This window comes from Sprattus sprattus (genome assembly GCF_963457725.1).
Source record: "Sprattus sprattus genome assembly, chromosome: 13".
In the NCBI taxonomy this organism is placed as follows: domain Eukaryota; kingdom Metazoa; phylum Chordata; class Actinopteri; order Clupeiformes; family Clupeidae; genus Sprattus; species Sprattus sprattus.
Window position 1 is genome coordinate 2,811,345 of NC_137911.1, and position 19,469 is coordinate 2,830,813.

At 38.0% G+C, this 19,469-nt stretch overlaps 1 protein-coding gene across 1 annotated transcript in view; it reads right to left on the reverse strand.

Annotated features, from left to right (window-relative positions):
• ttll5 (tubulin tyrosine ligase-like family, member 5) overlaps positions 1-19,469 on the reverse strand; it is a gene marked incomplete at its 3' end in the record, with an annotated part of 150,725 nt that overhangs the window by 113,076 nt on the left and 18,180 nt on the right. Inside the window, exons 4-11 of the mRNA XM_080850554.1 lie at positions 17,004-17,110; positions 11,239-11,369; positions 8,317-8,399; positions 6,949-7,018; positions 4,629-4,713; positions 3,451-3,552; positions 3,039-3,130; positions 2,666-2,773 (exon numbers count right to left, since the gene is read on the reverse strand). Of these exons, the coding sequence (XP_080706680.1) occupies positions 2,666-2,773; positions 3,039-3,130; positions 3,451-3,552; positions 4,629-4,713; positions 6,949-7,018; positions 8,317-8,399; positions 11,239-11,369; positions 17,004-17,110 (778 nt within the window). The remainder of the gene's footprint in view (positions 1-2,665; positions 2,774-3,038; positions 3,131-3,450; positions 3,553-4,628; positions 4,714-6,948; positions 7,019-8,316; positions 8,400-11,238; positions 11,370-17,003; positions 17,111-19,469) is intronic.

Here is a 19,469-nt window from a genome sequence, read left to right on the forward strand (position 1 = left end):
AATCAAAATCATATTTGTCGAACTAGCTCAGCATTAGTTGCACAGCTGTTTTTAAATATTTATAGGCTAACAAACATTTTCAAGCTAGTCATCAGCACATTCTCATGAAACAATTTTAACTTACTTAAAATGTCAACCGTAATGCAAAACAATCTGCAGATTTGCTTTTTAATGTATTTACTGATAAAATTGTGTCCATATGTGCAATATCTGCACTATGTTCAAATGTTTGGGTTGTAATGTGTCTCTGTGCCTAGTCTCAGATAGGATGTGCTACACCAACTGGCATGGTCCCATGAAGCAAAGAAAGCCTGGTTGCATATTTAAATATTTTAAATTTTTGTATCATTTAAAAAAAAAAAAAAATGTTTTTACATATTTGTAAATAGTTCTTGTTTTTGGAGTTTGTTAGACCTCATAAAATACATTCATTACAATGTCATAATGTATTTCTATATGCATTTGGATAGGGTTTGGGTATGTTTTGGAGAGGCTTGACCTTTATGTATATTCTCTCAAGAATTTCATAGTAGACAGACTGCAGAGAAAGTGAGCTAGGATGTGTTTGTTGTTAATGGTAGCACTAGATTTCCCAAAAAGTTGGGATAAAATGGAAAATGTGAGTGATGTGTAAATTAGAATACTAAAATTAGTACTAAAACAACACAATATTTCAGGCTTTACTTTATCAATTTAAACAATTTGGCATGGAACCCTCTCCATAGAAAACTAGCCAAATGTGTTCATGGTTATAGAAGGCGCAGTATACATTTTCCACACACTTCCCGACCACCGATAAACAATACTCAAATTACTTTTGAACACAACCTTAGGGTATGGTTTTCAGTAGTTTTGAAAAATCTCATGGCACCGGCTGAATATTCAACACAAATCTCATGGCACCGGCTGAATATTCAACGTCTCCTCCTAGCAGGGGACATAACACTACCCATGGTACTCAACACCAACAGGTTCAACAAGGAACATCCCTGGGAAGAGTTTTATGCCTAGAGAGGACAGTCAAACAGAAACAGAGATAGGGTGAGAGAAAAAGAGCAGAGAAACAGTGGAATGAGAGGAAAAGAGAGGAAAACATGCAGACAAAAAGGGAGAATGAATGCCAGAATGGCTTCAGGCAGCACCCAAATAAATATAACAGATACACTGTCAAAGCACAGAGAACAAGAGTAGAGAAGAGAAAAGGAAAGGACGAAAGGGAAAGAAATATATATATATATATAAAGTAGGGCTGGGCAACGATTACAATTTTTAATCACGATTAATCGCATGATTTCCCTGATTAATCACGATTAATCGCATTTCTATAAGCAAAATCCAATAATCAATTCAAAAGTATAGCGCACTTTTATTTTAAATGTTCTGCCACATCAACAAAAGTGCCACAACATTTTTATATAGTAGCAGTTTAATCAAATAAATACTTTGTGTTATTCTCAACTTGAACAATGTTATCAAAAACAAATACAAAACTAAAGCTTATTGCCACTGCCAGGGCATTAATGTTTAGTGTAGTGAAGCACCAAAAAAGTTGTGTTGACAATATGTACTTGATGGCTGGTTTCCCTGTAATGTAACTAACCAGCCTGGTTATGACGTTGTTTCTGCCATATCTCTTTTGATTTTCACGTTTGTAGCTCGCTAGTTAATGGCAACTACCCATGCTAGCTAGCGATAGCTAACACGTAACATTAGTTAGCTTAACTTATTGGGAGCCGGGAGGACAGGGGATATCATTGCACAACAAGCTCAAAATCATATTTTCGATAGTTGATTTTCTTGTCATCCTGATGTGATCTTAATGATGGATCCATTCCAGTAGGGTGACAGGCTAGGATAGCCAGCTGCTGCTAGCATCATTCAGAGACAACGAACACCTAGATTCTAGCGAACAGCTGACCGGTTAACGCCCACTGACGTTAACCTTTGCTGGAGGTGATGCACAGGCAATGAATCGCTACATTATTTGGAGAAGTTTAGCTTTCGTGTATCTGTGTTAACCTGCGTGTTGTCAACTTTTCAAGTACATATGTCTATGCCCTTCTCCAGGTTTGTTAATCCGCCCATTCGTTTCTTTTCCGGTTGCGCAGCAGTCAGCAGCAGACTTTTCAAAATAAAAGCCTGTAAACAGACTTTTACAATCATAAAATAAATTATAAAACCTGCGTTAACGCGCGATAAAATAATTGTCTGTGTTAATTCATTGATGAATTAACGCAAGATTAACGCGTTAACTTGCCCAGCCCTAATATAAAGAAATATGTACACAAATAGAGGGATGGGAAGAGGGGGATACAATTATGACAGAGGGGGAGAGCCACACTAGAAGACTCAAACTACATTTCCAGACTACCAGAGAAAGAGGAAGAGAAATGCAGCATCGCAGCCTGCTAATATGATAATATGGAGAATAACTGCCATCACTGGCAAAGGCTGAGTGGCTGACTAAAAGGCCTAGAGCTGCAGTCCAAACACACAACAGGTCAGTGGCAGGGTAAAACCTTGAAATCAGGGCAGCAGTACCATGTTTGTTGAAAAGATTCCTGAAATCATCCAGATACCCAGTCCTTTCCTGTTTATATCACTTAATGGCCTAACAGCCAACTGTGGGCAAATATGGACACAAGCCATTGCGTGTGGATCTTACCAAAGCAGTTGGTCCTGTGGGGGATGTACATCTTGCAGGCAGTGGCAATGTGCAGTTCCACACTCAGCAAAGCTTTTATCACCAGGTCCTCTACCTGCTCCATTAGCACTGGAACATAAGAAGAAAGGTCCCTGTGTATTTTAACTGGCTGGACCATGTGACTTTGTTTAATGACCTATAAAGTACATGAATCATAACTCACATTCTATGGTTCAATACAAAACTTTATTTCATTTGTTTTAAAACCATCCTTATTCACAAAGTGATCAGCAAGAGCTTCAGAACTTCAGAAGGTGCAGGAAAGAGGCAGAAAACTGTAAATTCCACAGGTGTGGGAGTTGGCTGTGGATGTAAAAGTCTTCCACAAACTCACATGTGGTGTCCTTTCCTTGCTGCCTCAAATACCGCAGCATTGCACTCATGCTCCATTTGTTGCCATAATCCTCCACATCGGGGTCATCACAGCTGCACAGAACAAAAAACACACTGTCTTCATAAAAGCCCTTCAGTAGACCAGCTTGGTGGAAGGGGTACTTGGTTTTGATAGCAAGTTTATAGTTCATTGAGAGGCAACTTTAAAAAAATATGACTGCTTTTCATTATCCTTTGTCTACACGATAAACCACAATCACAAACAAGTCATTCAAAATGTCACAGAATGTATATTTTATAGATTACACTATTTGCCTGAATTTGTGTCTAAATTATATTATACTCAATTGATTGATTCCTACACGTAAAATCGTAACTTTGGTTTAAGCATCCAGCCAGACTCTCTTGCTTACCTGACATAATCACTGCTCTTCTTGTTGACACTGTAATTTGTAAGGTGCATGAACTGATTCTTGATATGCTTTGTGTTGTGCTCATACTTCACAGTGGCAAACCTACAAAAGGAAAACATGCCTGCTGTTTTAGTACATGGAAGTAGATGGAAAGGAAGGAGAACATTGTTAATTAATTACATTTATTACATTGGTTGCTATGGTGGTTCCTAGGTTATCACTAGGGTAGTTATGGCAGTTGAGGTGATTGCTATTCTGGTGTGGGGCATTGCTAGGATAGTTTTGGTCGTCTTAAATATTTTAAACATTTGCAGAATTACAAAAATGTACAAAATCCACAAATAGATAGCATTAATCAGGCTGAAAAGATGTATTAAGCAAAGTTTGATTCAAGTATGTATGTTTAACAGTTCAAGTTGAAGTAAATGAAGTAAATCAGTTATAATAATAATACTTATAATAATAATACTAATAATATAATATAATAATAATAAATAGTCCGCCGGTCAATATCGGAAAAATAATTCCGGACAGGACAAACCCTGACACCCAGTGGAGGATGAATGAAATGTTTGGACAGGCTTTTTACAGCACTGTGACTGCCACAGATGACTTATTATTTTGTTTTTATTGCCAGATAACTTCAAGAAATATGACACAAAAGCTTCTAAAATAAATCGCCTACTCTGCCTTCAATCTCCACATTTCCAACATGTTTTTATAAATAAGTTTTGTATGTTCTTCATTGTTCATATTCAGCTATTTCAGGCAGACAAGATCAGGCTCCAATCTAGATGAATGGAGAGTTAGATTTCTCTCAGTGGTTTCTATTCTCCTCTTATATTGTCTCTGTTTCTCTCTAATGAGCGTAGCTAGATGCGTGAACTTATGCGAGAATAGGAGAAAAGGAAAAGTCACATGTACATATGCTAATCTGTCAATCTATATGTGAAGTGTTGAATCTGCTTTTTTGGATCAACCAACACACTCCTTCATCCCAGCATCTGAAGACATCATTCTGAGAAATTCTTTCCTATGCACAATTTCATGCCCATAAAGGTCTTCATACAAACATAAATAGCCTGACCTATGTCTAGCATATAAAGAAAATGAAATGCTACATTTTGAAAGACATAAAAAAAAAAAAAAAGATGTATCCAGAAAACATTGCATGTTACCTGGCAAGTCCTTCTTCATAGAGGTAGATGATGACTGGGTCATAGGAAGTGACGACTACATACAGCCGCACGTCAAACTTGAAGTCTACAAAATAGAAACCATTAGCACTAATTCACCTATTTGGCCACCATAATTAATATATAATACATCTATAACAATCTGTATAGATGATGCTTACCACTGTTAATAACACTAAACATATTGTAAGATATAGCATGACTTATGCTGTAGCACGTACTTACTTATACCTGCACTTATCTGTAAAGAATTATTTTCTTTTGCACTTCTGGTTAGATGCTAACTGTCTTTAATTGGCCCTGTACTTGTACAAACACATGTACAAAGCCAATTACAGTGCGGTGAAAATGTATTTGCCACCTTCACGATTTCTTCTAATTTTGCTTATTTCTCACATAGAAATGTTTCAGATCATCCAACTATTTATAATATAAGACAAAGACAACGTGAGCAATTGCACAAACGCAGCTTTTAAATGATAATTTCATTTATTGAAGGTGCAGAGTTATTCAAAACCATGTAAAAAAGTAATTGCCCCCCTAAACCTAATAACTGGCTGCGCCTCCCTTAGCAATAACAACTGCAATCAAACGTTTGCAATAACTGGCAATGAGTCTTTTACATTGCTGTGAATGAATTTTGGAACTTTGCAGATTTGTTTTAATTCAGCCACATTGAAGGGTTTTAGAGCATGAACAGCCCGTTTAAGGTCATACCACAGCATCTCAATCTGATTTAAGTCAGAACTTTGACTACGCCACTCCAGAACCTTTATCGGAAGTGACCTTGCTTGCATGCTTCGTATCATTACATAACCCAACTGTGCTTGAGCTTTAGGTCACAAACTGATCACAGAACATTATACTTCAGGATTTTCTGGTAGAGAGCTTAATTCATGGTTCCATAAATTATGGCAAGTCTCCCAGGTCCTGAAGCAGCAAAGCAGCTCCAGACCATCACACTACCACCACCGTGTTTGACTCTTGGTATGATGTTCTTATTGCGGAATGCTGTGTTAGCTTTACGCCAGATGTAACGGGACCCATTACACTTAAAAGTAAAACTTTTGGCTCATCAGTCCACAGAATCTTATCCCAAAAGTCTTGGGGGGAATCAAGATGTTTTTTTTTGCAAATGCGAGACTAGCCTTTGTGTTCTTTTTTTAGTCAGCAGGGGTTTTTGCCTTGTAATTCTCCCATGGATGCCATTTCTGCCCAGCCTCTTTCTTATTGTGGAATTGCGAACACTGCCTTTAACTGAGGCAAGTGAGACCTGCAGTTCTCTAGATGTTAGTCCGGGTTCTTTTGGGACCTCCTGGATAAGTCGTCGATGCACTCTTGGAGGAATTATTGTTGGTTTTGGTTTGGTTTGGTTAGAAATGGCTTTGTTACCCTTTCCAGACTGATGGATGTCAATGAGACGTTGACACCTTTTAGCCTACTTCACATTGCCAGACAGGTTCTTTTCAAGTGATTTTTAGATTCAACAGGGCTTGCAGTAATCATGCCTGGGTGTGTCTATTTAAATTGAACCAAATTATCAATTCAATTTGGTGAATTGGCTGATTTAGTAACTAAGGGGCTAATTACTATTACACATAGGGCCAGTTGGGGTTGTATAGCTTTTTTCCTTCAATACATTACATCATCATTTAATAACTGTGTAAGCTCAAGTTATCTTTGTCTAATACTAAAATTAGTTTGATGATCTGAAACATTTAAGTGTGATAAATATGCAAACATAGACGAAATTGGGAAGGGGGCAAATACTTTTCACAGCACTGTAAATGCAGTTGGCATCTAACCAGAAGTTGAATCAATGAATAAATCGACGTGGAAGTCATTCTCTACCTATAACACAATGTGCAATGTATCATAGGCAGGTCTTGATGAGTCACCACATAAGATCCAATATCTTGACCTAGAATCACCAATGCTTTTGTAACTGCAGCATTATGTAAGTTTTTGCCATTTTTCAATTGCCCTGGTGAATCGCTGTGATTTCACGTGTGGAAGAAGCTGGCAGCTGCATGTACAGAAACAGCAACTGTTATAGTTATAATAGTGTTATAATACATAACTATTCTGGCTGTTAAATTAGTTGTGGTTGCTGAATTAAGCAAATGACTCGATGGAATGAGTCCATACAAGAGGGTGAAGGCACAAGGGTGATAAATACAAGTTGAGTTGAGAAACAACCATATAAACCACAAAACTCCATCCATCATAAATACTTAGGTGAAAGTACTTCTAAAACAAATTCTGGATGTTCTAAGACACCTAAGAAGATCATCAGACTCACCATCGATGAGCAATGGGTTGTTGATGTAACGGGACACCAGAATATTCTCATCCAACGAGATCTGGCTGGGCTGTAAATGGATTAGGAGAAAGTTAAGTACATACACAAAACAACAACACACTAAAACATAGCAAGATAAAAATGATGATAACAAATAATAATAATTAAAAAAAATATATAAAGCTGCAAGCAGCAAAGAGGGGGCCAAACAGCTCAGGGTGCTGTATTCAACGTGGCAACTTTTTTGGCATCATGTAAAGGTCATGGTAAAGAGCACTCTGAAAGATCAGATTCAGGTGCAAACACCAGCTGTTACACTGCGGTTCAGGTTTCTGCCGACAGGTTGTTGATATTTCAGCTCAACAGCCAATCAAATTACAGCCTTTTCCTCCATGCTATTAAAGGAACATATTCATTGGCTGGAGTTGTTCATGATTCGGTCCAAGCCACTATATTTGTTTCCCATTTATAGAGCCTGGACTGAACAAAGAATAAGAGAATTCTGATGACACACAAAGAAAGGACAGAAAAAAATTGTAATTCTATTTGTATTTGTAAATTGGATATGAACTAGGGATCACACCTTTGTCAATTTGATAGTGCAGAATGTTTTGCCATAATACTTCATTGCTGTTTTCTTCGTTGGTCTCTTGTTAGTTCTCGACAGCTTTATAGTCAGTGTTATCTTTTATTGCTCCAGAAACATTTTAAACAGATCGGCTAGAGTAAATCTCACTATTAGGCTAGTCCAAGTCAAACCAGACATTGGTTATGTCAACATATACTGTATCAAATTGTGTTTCTTAAAACTGGATATTAATTATGGCAAGAATGGTTAAAGTAAGTCAAAACCCCACTTCCATGTTGAGCTGAAATCACACTGATGAGTTCAAATAGTACAATGTTATTCTGAGCACATACCAAAAATCCAATTGCAGGAACACATTTCCAGTGCAGTACCAGTGTGCCCTATTAATGATTATGTATTAATGTTATTAACACTGCAGTGCAATACAAGACATGATTATAAGACTTGCATTACGTGTAGTGAGGTGACCGGGATGACATAAAAGATGACATGCTGCAAGCTAATTAAACAGAATTAAATAAGATCATATGTGAAAAATGTATGGGCTGAATGAGTAGTGATTGTGTTGGTCTGACTTACATTGGACTGAATGAGTAGTGATCGTGTTGGTCTGACTTACATTGGACTGAATGAGTAGTGATCGTGTTGGTCTGACTTACATTGGACTGAATGAGTAGTGATCGTGTTGGTCTGACTTACATTGGACTGAATGAGTAGTGATCGTGTTGGTCTGACTTACATTGGACTGAATGAGAAGTGATCGTGTTGGTCTGACTTACATTGCTAACTAAATAAATGCCTCTGCCGCGGGAGGAGGCCACTGGCTTGATGATCCAAGGTCCCTTGTCCTTAGAGAAGGAGTCTGCCATATAAACAAGGAGAGGAAGTTCAAAGATTAAAAGAAGAAAACAAATGTAAAAAGAAAAATATAGCTGCAATCATCGATGTGGGGGCCAAGCAGTCCCGCAAGGCATAGTTGCCATGGAAACTTGATGTTTTTATGTCAAAGCACGATTTTGATTGGTTTTGACAGACGGATGCTTTGACGAAAAATCTTTGAAATAACTTATAAGAGTCTTAGTCTCAAAATAATGTGCCAACTTTGGTGAATATTGAGTGGGAAGAAACTGGTCCTGTGAAAAAAATGGACCTCATTTTTTTAAACTGGGCATACAGTTCAAAAGTTACATGCATACAGGTTCCTCCAACTTTCACCCATCTGTGATGATGGAGTGCTCGAGGAGCAGACATGGCATTTGGTTAAAAAGAATCAGGGGATTGTCCCCAGTGTTCCAAATTTCAAAACTGTTTTAGTTTCTAGGGGATGCCGAAGGCTCCAATGGCATAAGAAGAAAAAGAGGAAGATGAACAATAAGAAATGGTAGAAACACTCCACAGCTTCACTGCTTGGCCCCCCAAAAGCTAATCAAATTGTAAGAATTAAACTCTCCATAACATAACACAATGAGAAACAGCATAGCAAGATAACGTAACATAATAAGTCATGGCATAATAAAAGTCACGGGAGATGCCATATACAGTAACATTGTAGTGTAAGCAATATTGGTATTTGATATGACAGCTTTCATTCATGGACATCCACATAGCATGCTACTGACTGTTATACAACTGTTAGTTCTGGTCGAACAATTGATTCATTCTAAATTGGCTTTCTCAAAAGGCATTTCATGAGTGGGGATAGCCTGGCATAACTCTTAACTGCTAATAATCACTCTACGTTTGATACACTTCAACCGTTGCAAATGACCTTCGATTCATTCTTAAAACACGAGAAAGAGCAGAATGTTGCATTGTACTTTCTACTTTTCCACTTATTCTCTTTGTGCAGCAATATGCATGTGTTGCTGTTACCTCCAAAACTTGTTTCTGTCAGACTAGGGCCCAATAACTTGATTTAACAATGCCTTGTTACAGAACATCACCACATGATAAAATGGGGTCCAGGATCAAGCATAATTCACTTCTTGCAAAGTAAGGTTTCATTCATTTCATTATCATTGTTTATTTCAGGGAGAATTGACTGAGCACAGGGCTCTTTTTTGCAGCAATGCCCTGACTGAGCAGAATACAGAAGAACAATACATAAACAAACCATAACAAAACAAAACAGACAAAAAAAATAAACAAAACACATTAAAAAAAACTCAGAAATTAAGTATAAAAAAAAAAGAACATAAAGTGAAAAAAAAAAAATCAGAGAATCATTTAAAACAACAAGGTTTGCTCTTTGGAAAGGGATCAGAAGGAAGCAATGACAATATGGTTCATGGGATTCTGAGAAAAGAGGTTATGAGTGATGAGTGACATTTTTGCACCTTCAATTTTGAATGTATTTTGTATTGGAAACTAGCCTGACGATGTCATACTCATAATTCTAGTCAGAATATGAGTCTGATACTACTCCATTGAGCTGTGATTATGGGGCGTGTTTCAACGAACCAGGAAAGAAAATGCCTCTTCGCTCAATTGGATACCTAGAACCAATCAGCGCAACGTAGTATGACCATCTTATACATTAAACTTTTACCGGATCCCGTAGGAAGGACGGCAAAAACATCTTTTCAATCGACAAAATAAAAGCGTTTCTCTGTTCCTCTTTCAAAATGTATGCGCTGTGAGATATGCATGCCTACGTTATACTTATTAGCAGCGAGGCTAGCTAGCTACTATGTGTTTCAATGGATTTTTGGTCTAAGCGTTAGCAATAACCTAACAATAATGGTCTAGAGAGCTTCAGTTAAGACCTACAATACTCTGCAACATTCGTGTTGCACATACACAACTAACTGAGTCAATGTAGACATAAAGAAGTCGTGTAGATAGCTTAATTCACATAAAATATTTCCCACTAACAGGCTTCAGTGACGCCGCCAGCTTGGTACGATTTCGAATCTACTGTTAATTCAACTCAAGCCATCTGTCCATCATCGTATAAAGCCCGCCCTGACAATTTCATTGGCTAGATCCGTTCTGGATCAACCATAATTTCTCCCCAACGGAGCGATGCCAGACCGAACTTTCCAACCTCAAATTTTGTGGGCGGGGCTAAGTTTGGGTGGCATCCAGGCTAATTGGAAACTCCATGTTTTTCCTTAGGGAATATTCTGCATCACACATTTACTTTACATTGAATAATAAAGGAGAATTGGGTGTTGACATGACATGTATAGTACTTACTGTCGTTGAACTAATCTAAAACTATGAATTTGCTCTAAAGCAAAACATGCTGAAAATGTATTAAAATATCAGAGCAAGATACAACTAATAACTACTACTTCTGTAAGTGCCATATGCCATGATATACTTATTGGTTCATCAAAGACCGTTATGAACGCTTGTAACTTTTAGTGGATTTTTGAGGGGGCACATGAAAAAAGATTATCTAGGGTAGCGGCAGCCACATAAATGTACAATTAGAGGAAAAGAAAGCTACCCACATTTCTTCAGCCTCTGCAGCCTTTGTGGGAACAGCGTGGGAAAATTATATTTTTAAATCAACTGGAAAACAGTCCGAAGGACAAGTACATGACAATGCTTACTATTGATCCATGAACATGTTAATGCAATTATTGTGATGACAAGGTCAAGTTATGTTTGCATTCAGGATTGCATGATTGATAATTAAATCAAACTGTGAAATCAAACTATGTTAAAAAAAAAGGAAGGAATATCTATCTTACTGCAGAACTCCTGATATTCCGATGGGAGCACGAAGGTCTGTGGAATGAAGTGGAAGTTCTTATATCCATATGCCTGCTGCATACGCTGGATATTTTTGTAGAGCCGGTCCTTCCGTGTTAACTCATATGACCTGGACAAGAAGAGATCATAGGAAGATTAACTCACCTCAATAACTAGTTTTAGTTTTTGATAAACTGATACTGCGTTTAATTTCCATGCCTGGTGTAGCCATTCTCATTGTTTACAACGGATTAGAACCCTGCTAGTGTCTGCACCGTGTCTGCAGGGCAGGAGAAAGTTGTGGGAGACGACAATGATTTGTCAAATTTGTGCGAAAATTGCGGTGATGTGTTAAAAATTGCTACGTCGCGCTGAATTTGCGGGTAATTGTTGACTTCGCGTGAATTGGCGCGTTCACGACATCGCGAAATCCTGGAGGGTCTGAACAATATAATTAAATTCATTACACCTGCATACGCAAATGTTTCGCCTTAGATCTTTTTTCAGCAGCGGTGCTGTTGTGTGTGTGTAACCTGCCTTGTGTAGACAGCACAATCCTGCACGGGACTCAAACTCGACTTCTGAAGTAACACTCATTAAAGTCAGCCTAAATCAGTCATTTGCAGTGATGTGAAGACAGGTTACTTAGTGAATATATGTAACCTGGCTAACACATGTGAATGTATGTGCAGGGATTGTCAGAAACAGGCAACCAAAAATGAAAAACAAAAAAACTTCAATATGTTGCGAATGACTTTTTAACACCAATCTCATTAAGGCCTAGGAAAAAAAAAATTGTGTTTCCTGTTTCCCGACCGACCCTAGCCTTTGCACTGCCTTGCAACGTGCACTGGCCTTATTATTGTGTTTTAAAGGAACAGGCTATTCTGCCGTTTGAAAGTCATTAAACAACATGCATACGCTGCATTTTAAATAAAGCGCAAACCGTCGGTTACAAACAAGGAGCGAACTGAGTGAGAAGGATAGAACATGGCCAAGTAGACGCAACTGATTAGGGTGAACCGTCTGACGAGGATGAACCTGTAGGCTAATACCTGCAGTGTTGCGTCTGAGCGAGTTTCATTTCATTGTACCGTCTATGCCCGTGCGTGAGAGCGCTGAAGTTGCGTAGAGGCTGAGAGCGGTATTGCAGACAGATAGAGAATTTTAATTATGAACTGAACTAGTTCATGTAGAAAGTAAACTTTTAAAACACTGAATACCTGAAGCCCTAGGTGTACGAACAGCTTCACCAGAGAAAAGACCGAAGTGTCGGGCGTTTATGTCGGAATGGAGTGACCCCTTGTTAAGGTGCGAGGTAATTGATGGTAACAGTAAAATGTTCTGTTAGCACTGCGAAAAGTCAGGATGACGCAACGGATTCAAAAGAGGGTCCAATCATTTTAGAATCTCTGCTGCCATTGAACAATCAGAGCAATGACCATGTTGCGGTGCTCAATTTAACGCCACAGCAGGTTGCGATTAAAGGCCACTAATTGACGCGCATCAAACAAACATTTTTTTTCCATTGTAAACTTAGGCAAATAAACATGTTGCATTGCAAACAACCTGATTATGTAACTCTTTAAGCTACGCATGCCGTCATAGATCGATATTTGACCGGCTTATCATTAAAATAAACCATTGTGAAACTGAAGAAACCATTAAAAGAAACCATTATGAAACTGAAGAAACCACTATGCACAAAATTAAAGTATGACATTGAAAAAATAAATGTCCTCATGTATTTCAGTTTTACTGTGTTAAACTGTATTGTATCACTAGAGTTTTGGCCAAAGTAAAAAAAAAGATAATCCCTACCTACCTACCCTAATTTTTCAAGGCTTTTTTTGTTAAATCTTTTTATTTCAAAAAGGACATTCAAACATGCAAACATATATATGTTTTTTTCTTTTGTTCGTGTAGTCCTTTTCGAAGATTTTTTCCCCACATACCTCCAACCACTCACCCCCCCTCCCCCCTCCCCCACATATTAGGGCTGTCAACGAATATTTGAAGTTCGAATTCGAGTTCGAATAGTATCCAAAAACGCGAATTCGAACGTGAAAATGAATATTCGAATGTGAAAAAACACTCCTGCGGTACGCTCTTATATGTGTTACGGTAATAGCATTGCTATTATATTAGAGGTGTTACGGTTTCTCATACCTGCGTGTATGATATGTGTGTCGTTAGTTTAGTTGAATGTTGAATGCTGTATAGAGACGGATGAAGATAGCCGGTGCACATTGAATAATATTGAATAAATACTTATTACACTGACGTTCCGCTTATACTTTTACGCCAAGTTATGCCTGCGCAAGACCGATAACTTAACAAACGGAATTCCCAGAACCGATTTATTTGGTTTCTGCGGGGGAAAAAAATAAATCCTGCGACACACTTAGCAAACAATAAGGCAGTGAGGCGCAGTTGTCCATCTTAGTTAAATTGTCTCACATTCGAAAAGCCCTTTCCCACTCCGCAGATGTCGGGGAAGCAGTGCTGCTTGCGATGATCGTTCTTATAGCCTAATGTTTTTCTTTTCATTGAGAATAACCCAGCAGTTTAGCCACGGTTGCACTACATTACAAAATCATATAGCCTACGTTCATCATTTTTGTTCCTGGCGATTTAAATTGGTTGTCTGTGCAAGACATTTGGACATTTAGTCTTTCTTATTCACAACTGTTCTGAGCTGGACTTACACAGGCTATGCCATTCAATAAGCTGCTGTAACGCAATGTTCTCGGCAAAGTCCGAGACAGCTTTTTTTTCATGAATCCGAACGGTGCGTAGTTGTGCTGGCCCTTTCGCTGGCATGGTGGAAGACGTAGGCGACATGCATTTTTTTCTTTATCAATTTTAATAGGCCTACTCGATAAATGGTAAGCAAAGCAAGGAAGGTTACCAGTAGCATACTTTGTAACATTCAGAAGTGGGCATCTTCTTCAGATTACTTTAGTTTGCGTGTTTGCATATATCCCACTAATTTGAACCATGGTTTTGTCTCATTATTGACGTATTGACGGCAACTGCGTAAAATAGGCAACCAGATATTCGAATAGTTCGAATTCGTGATTTTTTTCCAAACGAACATTCGAATGTCATGTTTGAGCAATTTTGACAGCCCTAATACATATGATAAATTAAAGAATAACACTAAAAATAAAAAAGGGAAATTATGTAGAACAGAAAATATATTCATATACATACATCTATACATACATACGCACACACACACACACACACACACACACACACACACACACACACACACACATATATAAATGCGTGTGCGTGCGTGCGTGTACACGTGCCTGTACATACATACACACACACATACATACAAAGAATAGGGCTAGTTCATGAAAAAAAAGGGGGACAAAATGGTAATGGAGGGCTTTGCTTTCAATCTCAGTCTGTACATATATTTAACAACCAATAAGAAAAAGATAATGTGGAATACCAACGTCATGTCAAGGTTTAAACTCTACCTGTTCAATTTGATCAAACCTGAAATTATAGGGCGCCAGAGATCATGAAAAAGATAGCCTTTGTTAAATTTCTCCAAAGTCATTTTCTCTAAAGGCAAGAAAGAAGATAATTGGTCCACAAAATTCTTAAAAGATGGGGGTCATTCATTTTTCCAAAATAAAAGTATACATTTCCTTGCAAAATACGTAATCAAAATGAATATTCTTCTTTTAGACTGGTCCAGGACTAAGGCCTTTGTATCATTAAGTAAGTATAGACTATTGGTGGGTTCGAACTGTCTATCCAAGACTACTTCAATGAATGAATGGATTGAGCACCAGTAGTTTTTCAAAAGGCTACAGTCCCAAAACATATGCATGAACGTCCCTTCGGCCTTATTACATCTTTGGCACATAGCTGTGATGTCTTTTGATATTTGATGCATTTTTGAAGGGGTTAAATAGGTTTTATGGATACATTTGAAATGTGCTTCTTTGATTTTATTGCTTGTAAAGGGGAAATGGATGTTATTACAAATATTTAACCATGCATTATCGTCAAATATTTTCCCTATATCATTCTCCCATATCCTTCTCAACCCCACAAATGATGATGGGCTTTCTTTTATCATAAGGTTGTAAAATATACTCATTTTTCCTTTTAAAGTTTCTGAAGAAAATAACAACTCCTCTAATTCAGATAATTCAAACCTTAATTGTTTTTCTTTAATAAATGCTGTGATAACGCTTCTTAGTTGTAAGTACTTAAAGAATAGAATGTCTGGGAGCTTAAACTGTAGGTTTAAATCCATAAATGATTTAACCTTGAACTCCATATTTAACATATCTTTAAATTGTATTATACCAAACTTAGTCCACTGCCTAGTGTTAGATAAAGTAATTTGAGATCTAAGGTCTGGATTCAGAAATATAGGTGAATGGGCAGAAGTAAGGACATTCCCATTTTCTTTCTACACTTTTTCCAAGTTTGTAAGGTGTTAACAACAGTAAAACACTTGTCGATGCTCTTCATTTTTTCAAAACGAGTTATAAAAATTAGGGAGCTAAGAGGCAGTGGTTCGACAAGTTTTGACTCAATATTCACCCACGTCGATTCTTGTCTCATTGATATCCATGAAACTAGGTTCCTTATTTGGGCTGCCCAAAAATAATATTGAAGATTTGGTAATCCCAGACCTCCTAAGGCTTCAGGCTTCATAAGAGTAGCAAGACTAACCCGAGGTTTTTTATTTATCCAAATAAATCTTGAAAAAGCGTTATTGATCAATTTGAAAAACTCTACCGGAAGGGAGCAAGGGAGCATCTGAAAAAGAAAAAGAAATCTTGGAAGAATGTTCATTTTAATTAAGTTTATTCTTCCTAAGAGTGATACTGGTAGTGAAGTCCACTTTACTAATTCTAATCTGACCTTGGAGGAAAGGGGAGTGTAGTTTTCTAGAAATAAATTATCCAATTCTGGGGTAATGAATATGCCTAGGTACTTAAAACCTTTTGGAGTGGGGTTAAATCCACTCAAAGCAAGCATTTTTTCAGATGTTGTCATTTGCAGAAAAATCGCATTGGACTTATTGGGATTAATCTTATATCCTGAATATTTACCAAATTCATTAACTGTATTTAGCAGGTGAGGGACTGAGTATTCCGGATCTAAAATATATAAGAGAATATCGTCTGCAAATAGTGACATTTTATGTTCAGTGGTATCCAACTTAAAGCCATGGATGTTACTATTACTTCTAATAAGTGTGGCGAGCGGCTCAATCATTATAGCAAAGAGTAAAGGTGACAATGGGCACCCCTGCCTGGTTCCTCTAGTTAGAGAGAAAACGTTTGAACAGTGTCCGTTTGTGATAACTGCCGCTTTTGGGAATTTTTCAAGGCTTAAACATGAAACACAACATTTTTTTTCCTAGGCCTAAGCATTAGTATAATCCAGGATTGGATAAAATGTTCTCCCTTCACTCTCTTTTTGCACACCGTTGAATGGAAGTTGCAAGCGATCTGAATTCATAAAATATACAATAAGATGTACTTTACAATAAGATGTACTTTAATGAACCTTCAATGATTTTAATGAATTCAATTACTTTCCTAGGCCTGGAAAAATGGATTTTAGAATTCCAATGCTTTTCCATGATTTCCAAGATGGTGGGAACCCTGAAACTTCTGATTTATACTTTAGGTTTAAGAATGAGAGCAGTGCTAGACAGGTGGTCACATGCAAAAGGCTAAGGATTAAAAATAGAAACCTAAAGTTTTTGACACACCTTGGAAAGTGGTTGACCTTCTGAAAAGCCTGGAGACCACGGAGCAGGTAAGGCTTCAGATGAGATCCTGTCCACATTAGGTTGAAGTCATTACTGTTGGGATGGACCTGTGGCAATACACCAAAACGTATGTATTTGTTACTGGATGATGTTGGTTAACCTTGGTTAACCATGATTAAACTTATAATTATACACACATACATACTATCGTACAATTGTTCCATAAAATCTGTATCCCCCCCCTCTCTCTCTCTATTATTTATATATTTACTAGAGCTGTGAAAAATAACGCGTTATGATTAAATTACAGGATTAATTCGTTATTTATTTTTACGCATTTAACGCGCAGAATGAGCTTCCAATAAACCCACAATTGACCATTCTCGAAACTCCTCCCTAGAAAGGCCGTCGTCCAATCCTACCTTAACAACCGCTACTAAGAAAAGAGGGTCCGACAACTTTGAGGTCTGAGGAGCATAGTGAAACGGTGTTCCTACGGGACTTGTAAACGATTTTAGAGAGACACATCGTTTTTTTAAGCATTTCTAAAGCCCAAAACTATGGAGGAAAGGTGCCAGCTGTGGATCGAACAGTGTGGATTCAACAAACACACATCTGCTCAAAAGTGAATGAAGCTTTTTGCAGCTAGCTATCTAGCGAACTATGCTATCTAGCTAACTAACTATCTAGTTTAGAGAACATCCCCAAATAGTTATGGTTCATGTCAACTAGTTTTATAATGACAACAAGTACATACAGTCCTGCTCACCATTATTGGCACCCCTAGTGAATATGAGCAAAACAGGCTATGAAAAAATATGTCTTTGCTGTTTATCCTCTTGGTCTTTCACTCAAAATATTCACAAAAATCTTACCTTTTCATTGAAGTAAAATTATTGAAAGAAAAAAAAAAACTGTTGACATTAAATAAATATTTTTCCCCAAAACATGTGTGCCACAATTATTGGCACCCCTTACTTTAATGTTTTGTGCAGCCTCCCTTTGCCAAGATAACAGCTCTGAGTCTTCTCCTATAATGCGTGATGAGGTTGGTGAACACATGGCACGGGATCTGAGATCATTCCTACATGCAGTATCTCTCCAGATCCTTCAGATTCTGAGGTCAACGTTTGTAAACTCGGCTTCAGCTCATCCCACAGATTTTCTATGGGGTTTAGGTTGGGGGACTGTGATGGCCATGGCAAAACCTTTATATTGCGGTCGGTGAACCATTTTTGTGTTGATTTTGAGGTATGCTTCGGATCATTGTCCTGCTGGAAGGTCCAACCACGGCCCATTTGTAGCTGTTAGGTTTTCATTTAATATCTGCTGGTATTTGATGGAGTCCATGATACCATGTATCCTAACAAGATGTCCAGGGCGTTTGGAAGAAAAACAGCCCCACAACAAAGATCCGCAACCATACTTCATATTGGGTATGGGGTGCTCTTCTGTATGGCTATCTTCCTGGCGACGCCAAACCCACCTTTGATGTTTGTTGCCAAAAAGCTTTAATTTGGTCTCATCTGACCATATAACTCCGTCCCATTGAAAGTCTAAATTACATTTGGCAAACTGTAGGCGCTTTAGTTTGTTGTTAATTGACAGCAGAGGCTTTTTTCTGGCAACCCTCCTAAACAACCTGTGGTGATGTAGGTGGCATTTGATGGTAGTTTTGGAGACTTTCTGACCCCAAGACTCAACTAACCTCTACAAATCTCCAGCTGTGATCCTTGGAGATTATTTTGCCAGTCGAACCATCCTCCTCACGGTGCATTGGGTCAATTTACAGACAGGTCCTTTTCCAGTCTGATTCCCTACATCTCCTGTCGCTTTAGACTTCTTAATTATTTCCATGATAGTGAAAATGGGTATTTTCAACTGTTTAGAGATTTTCTTGTGTCCATTTCTTGATTTGTGCAGCTCAAAATATTTCCATCGCAGATCGTCACTGTGTTCTTGGGTCTTTCCCATTGTGATGAATGACTAATGGAATTTGGCCTGTGTTACCTCATATTTGTACACCAGTGGAACAGCAGTGGAGTAGGAGTTCCTTATCAAACAGGTGAACTTACAGTGGGGAAAATAAGTATTTTAACCCCTGGCGATTTCACAAGTTTGGCCACTTGCAAAGAAATGTGTGATATATAATTGTAATGGTAGGTGTATATTAACAGTGAGAAACAGAATATCGACGTTTCTTGTAGTTGGTCACCAGGTTTACACACATCTCAGGAGGGATTTTGGTCCACTCCTCTTTGCAGATCCTCTCCAAATCTTTAAGGTTGCGTTTTCAATGGGAGGGAGTGAGAGAATGAGGTTCAATCCCAATATTCCATGTTACATGGCCCCATCCATAGTCCCCTTGATGCGGTGGAGTCGTCCTGTACCCTTGGCAGAGAAACAGCACCAAAGCATAATGTTTCCACCTCCATGCTTGATGGTGGGTAGGGCTGCAACTATCGA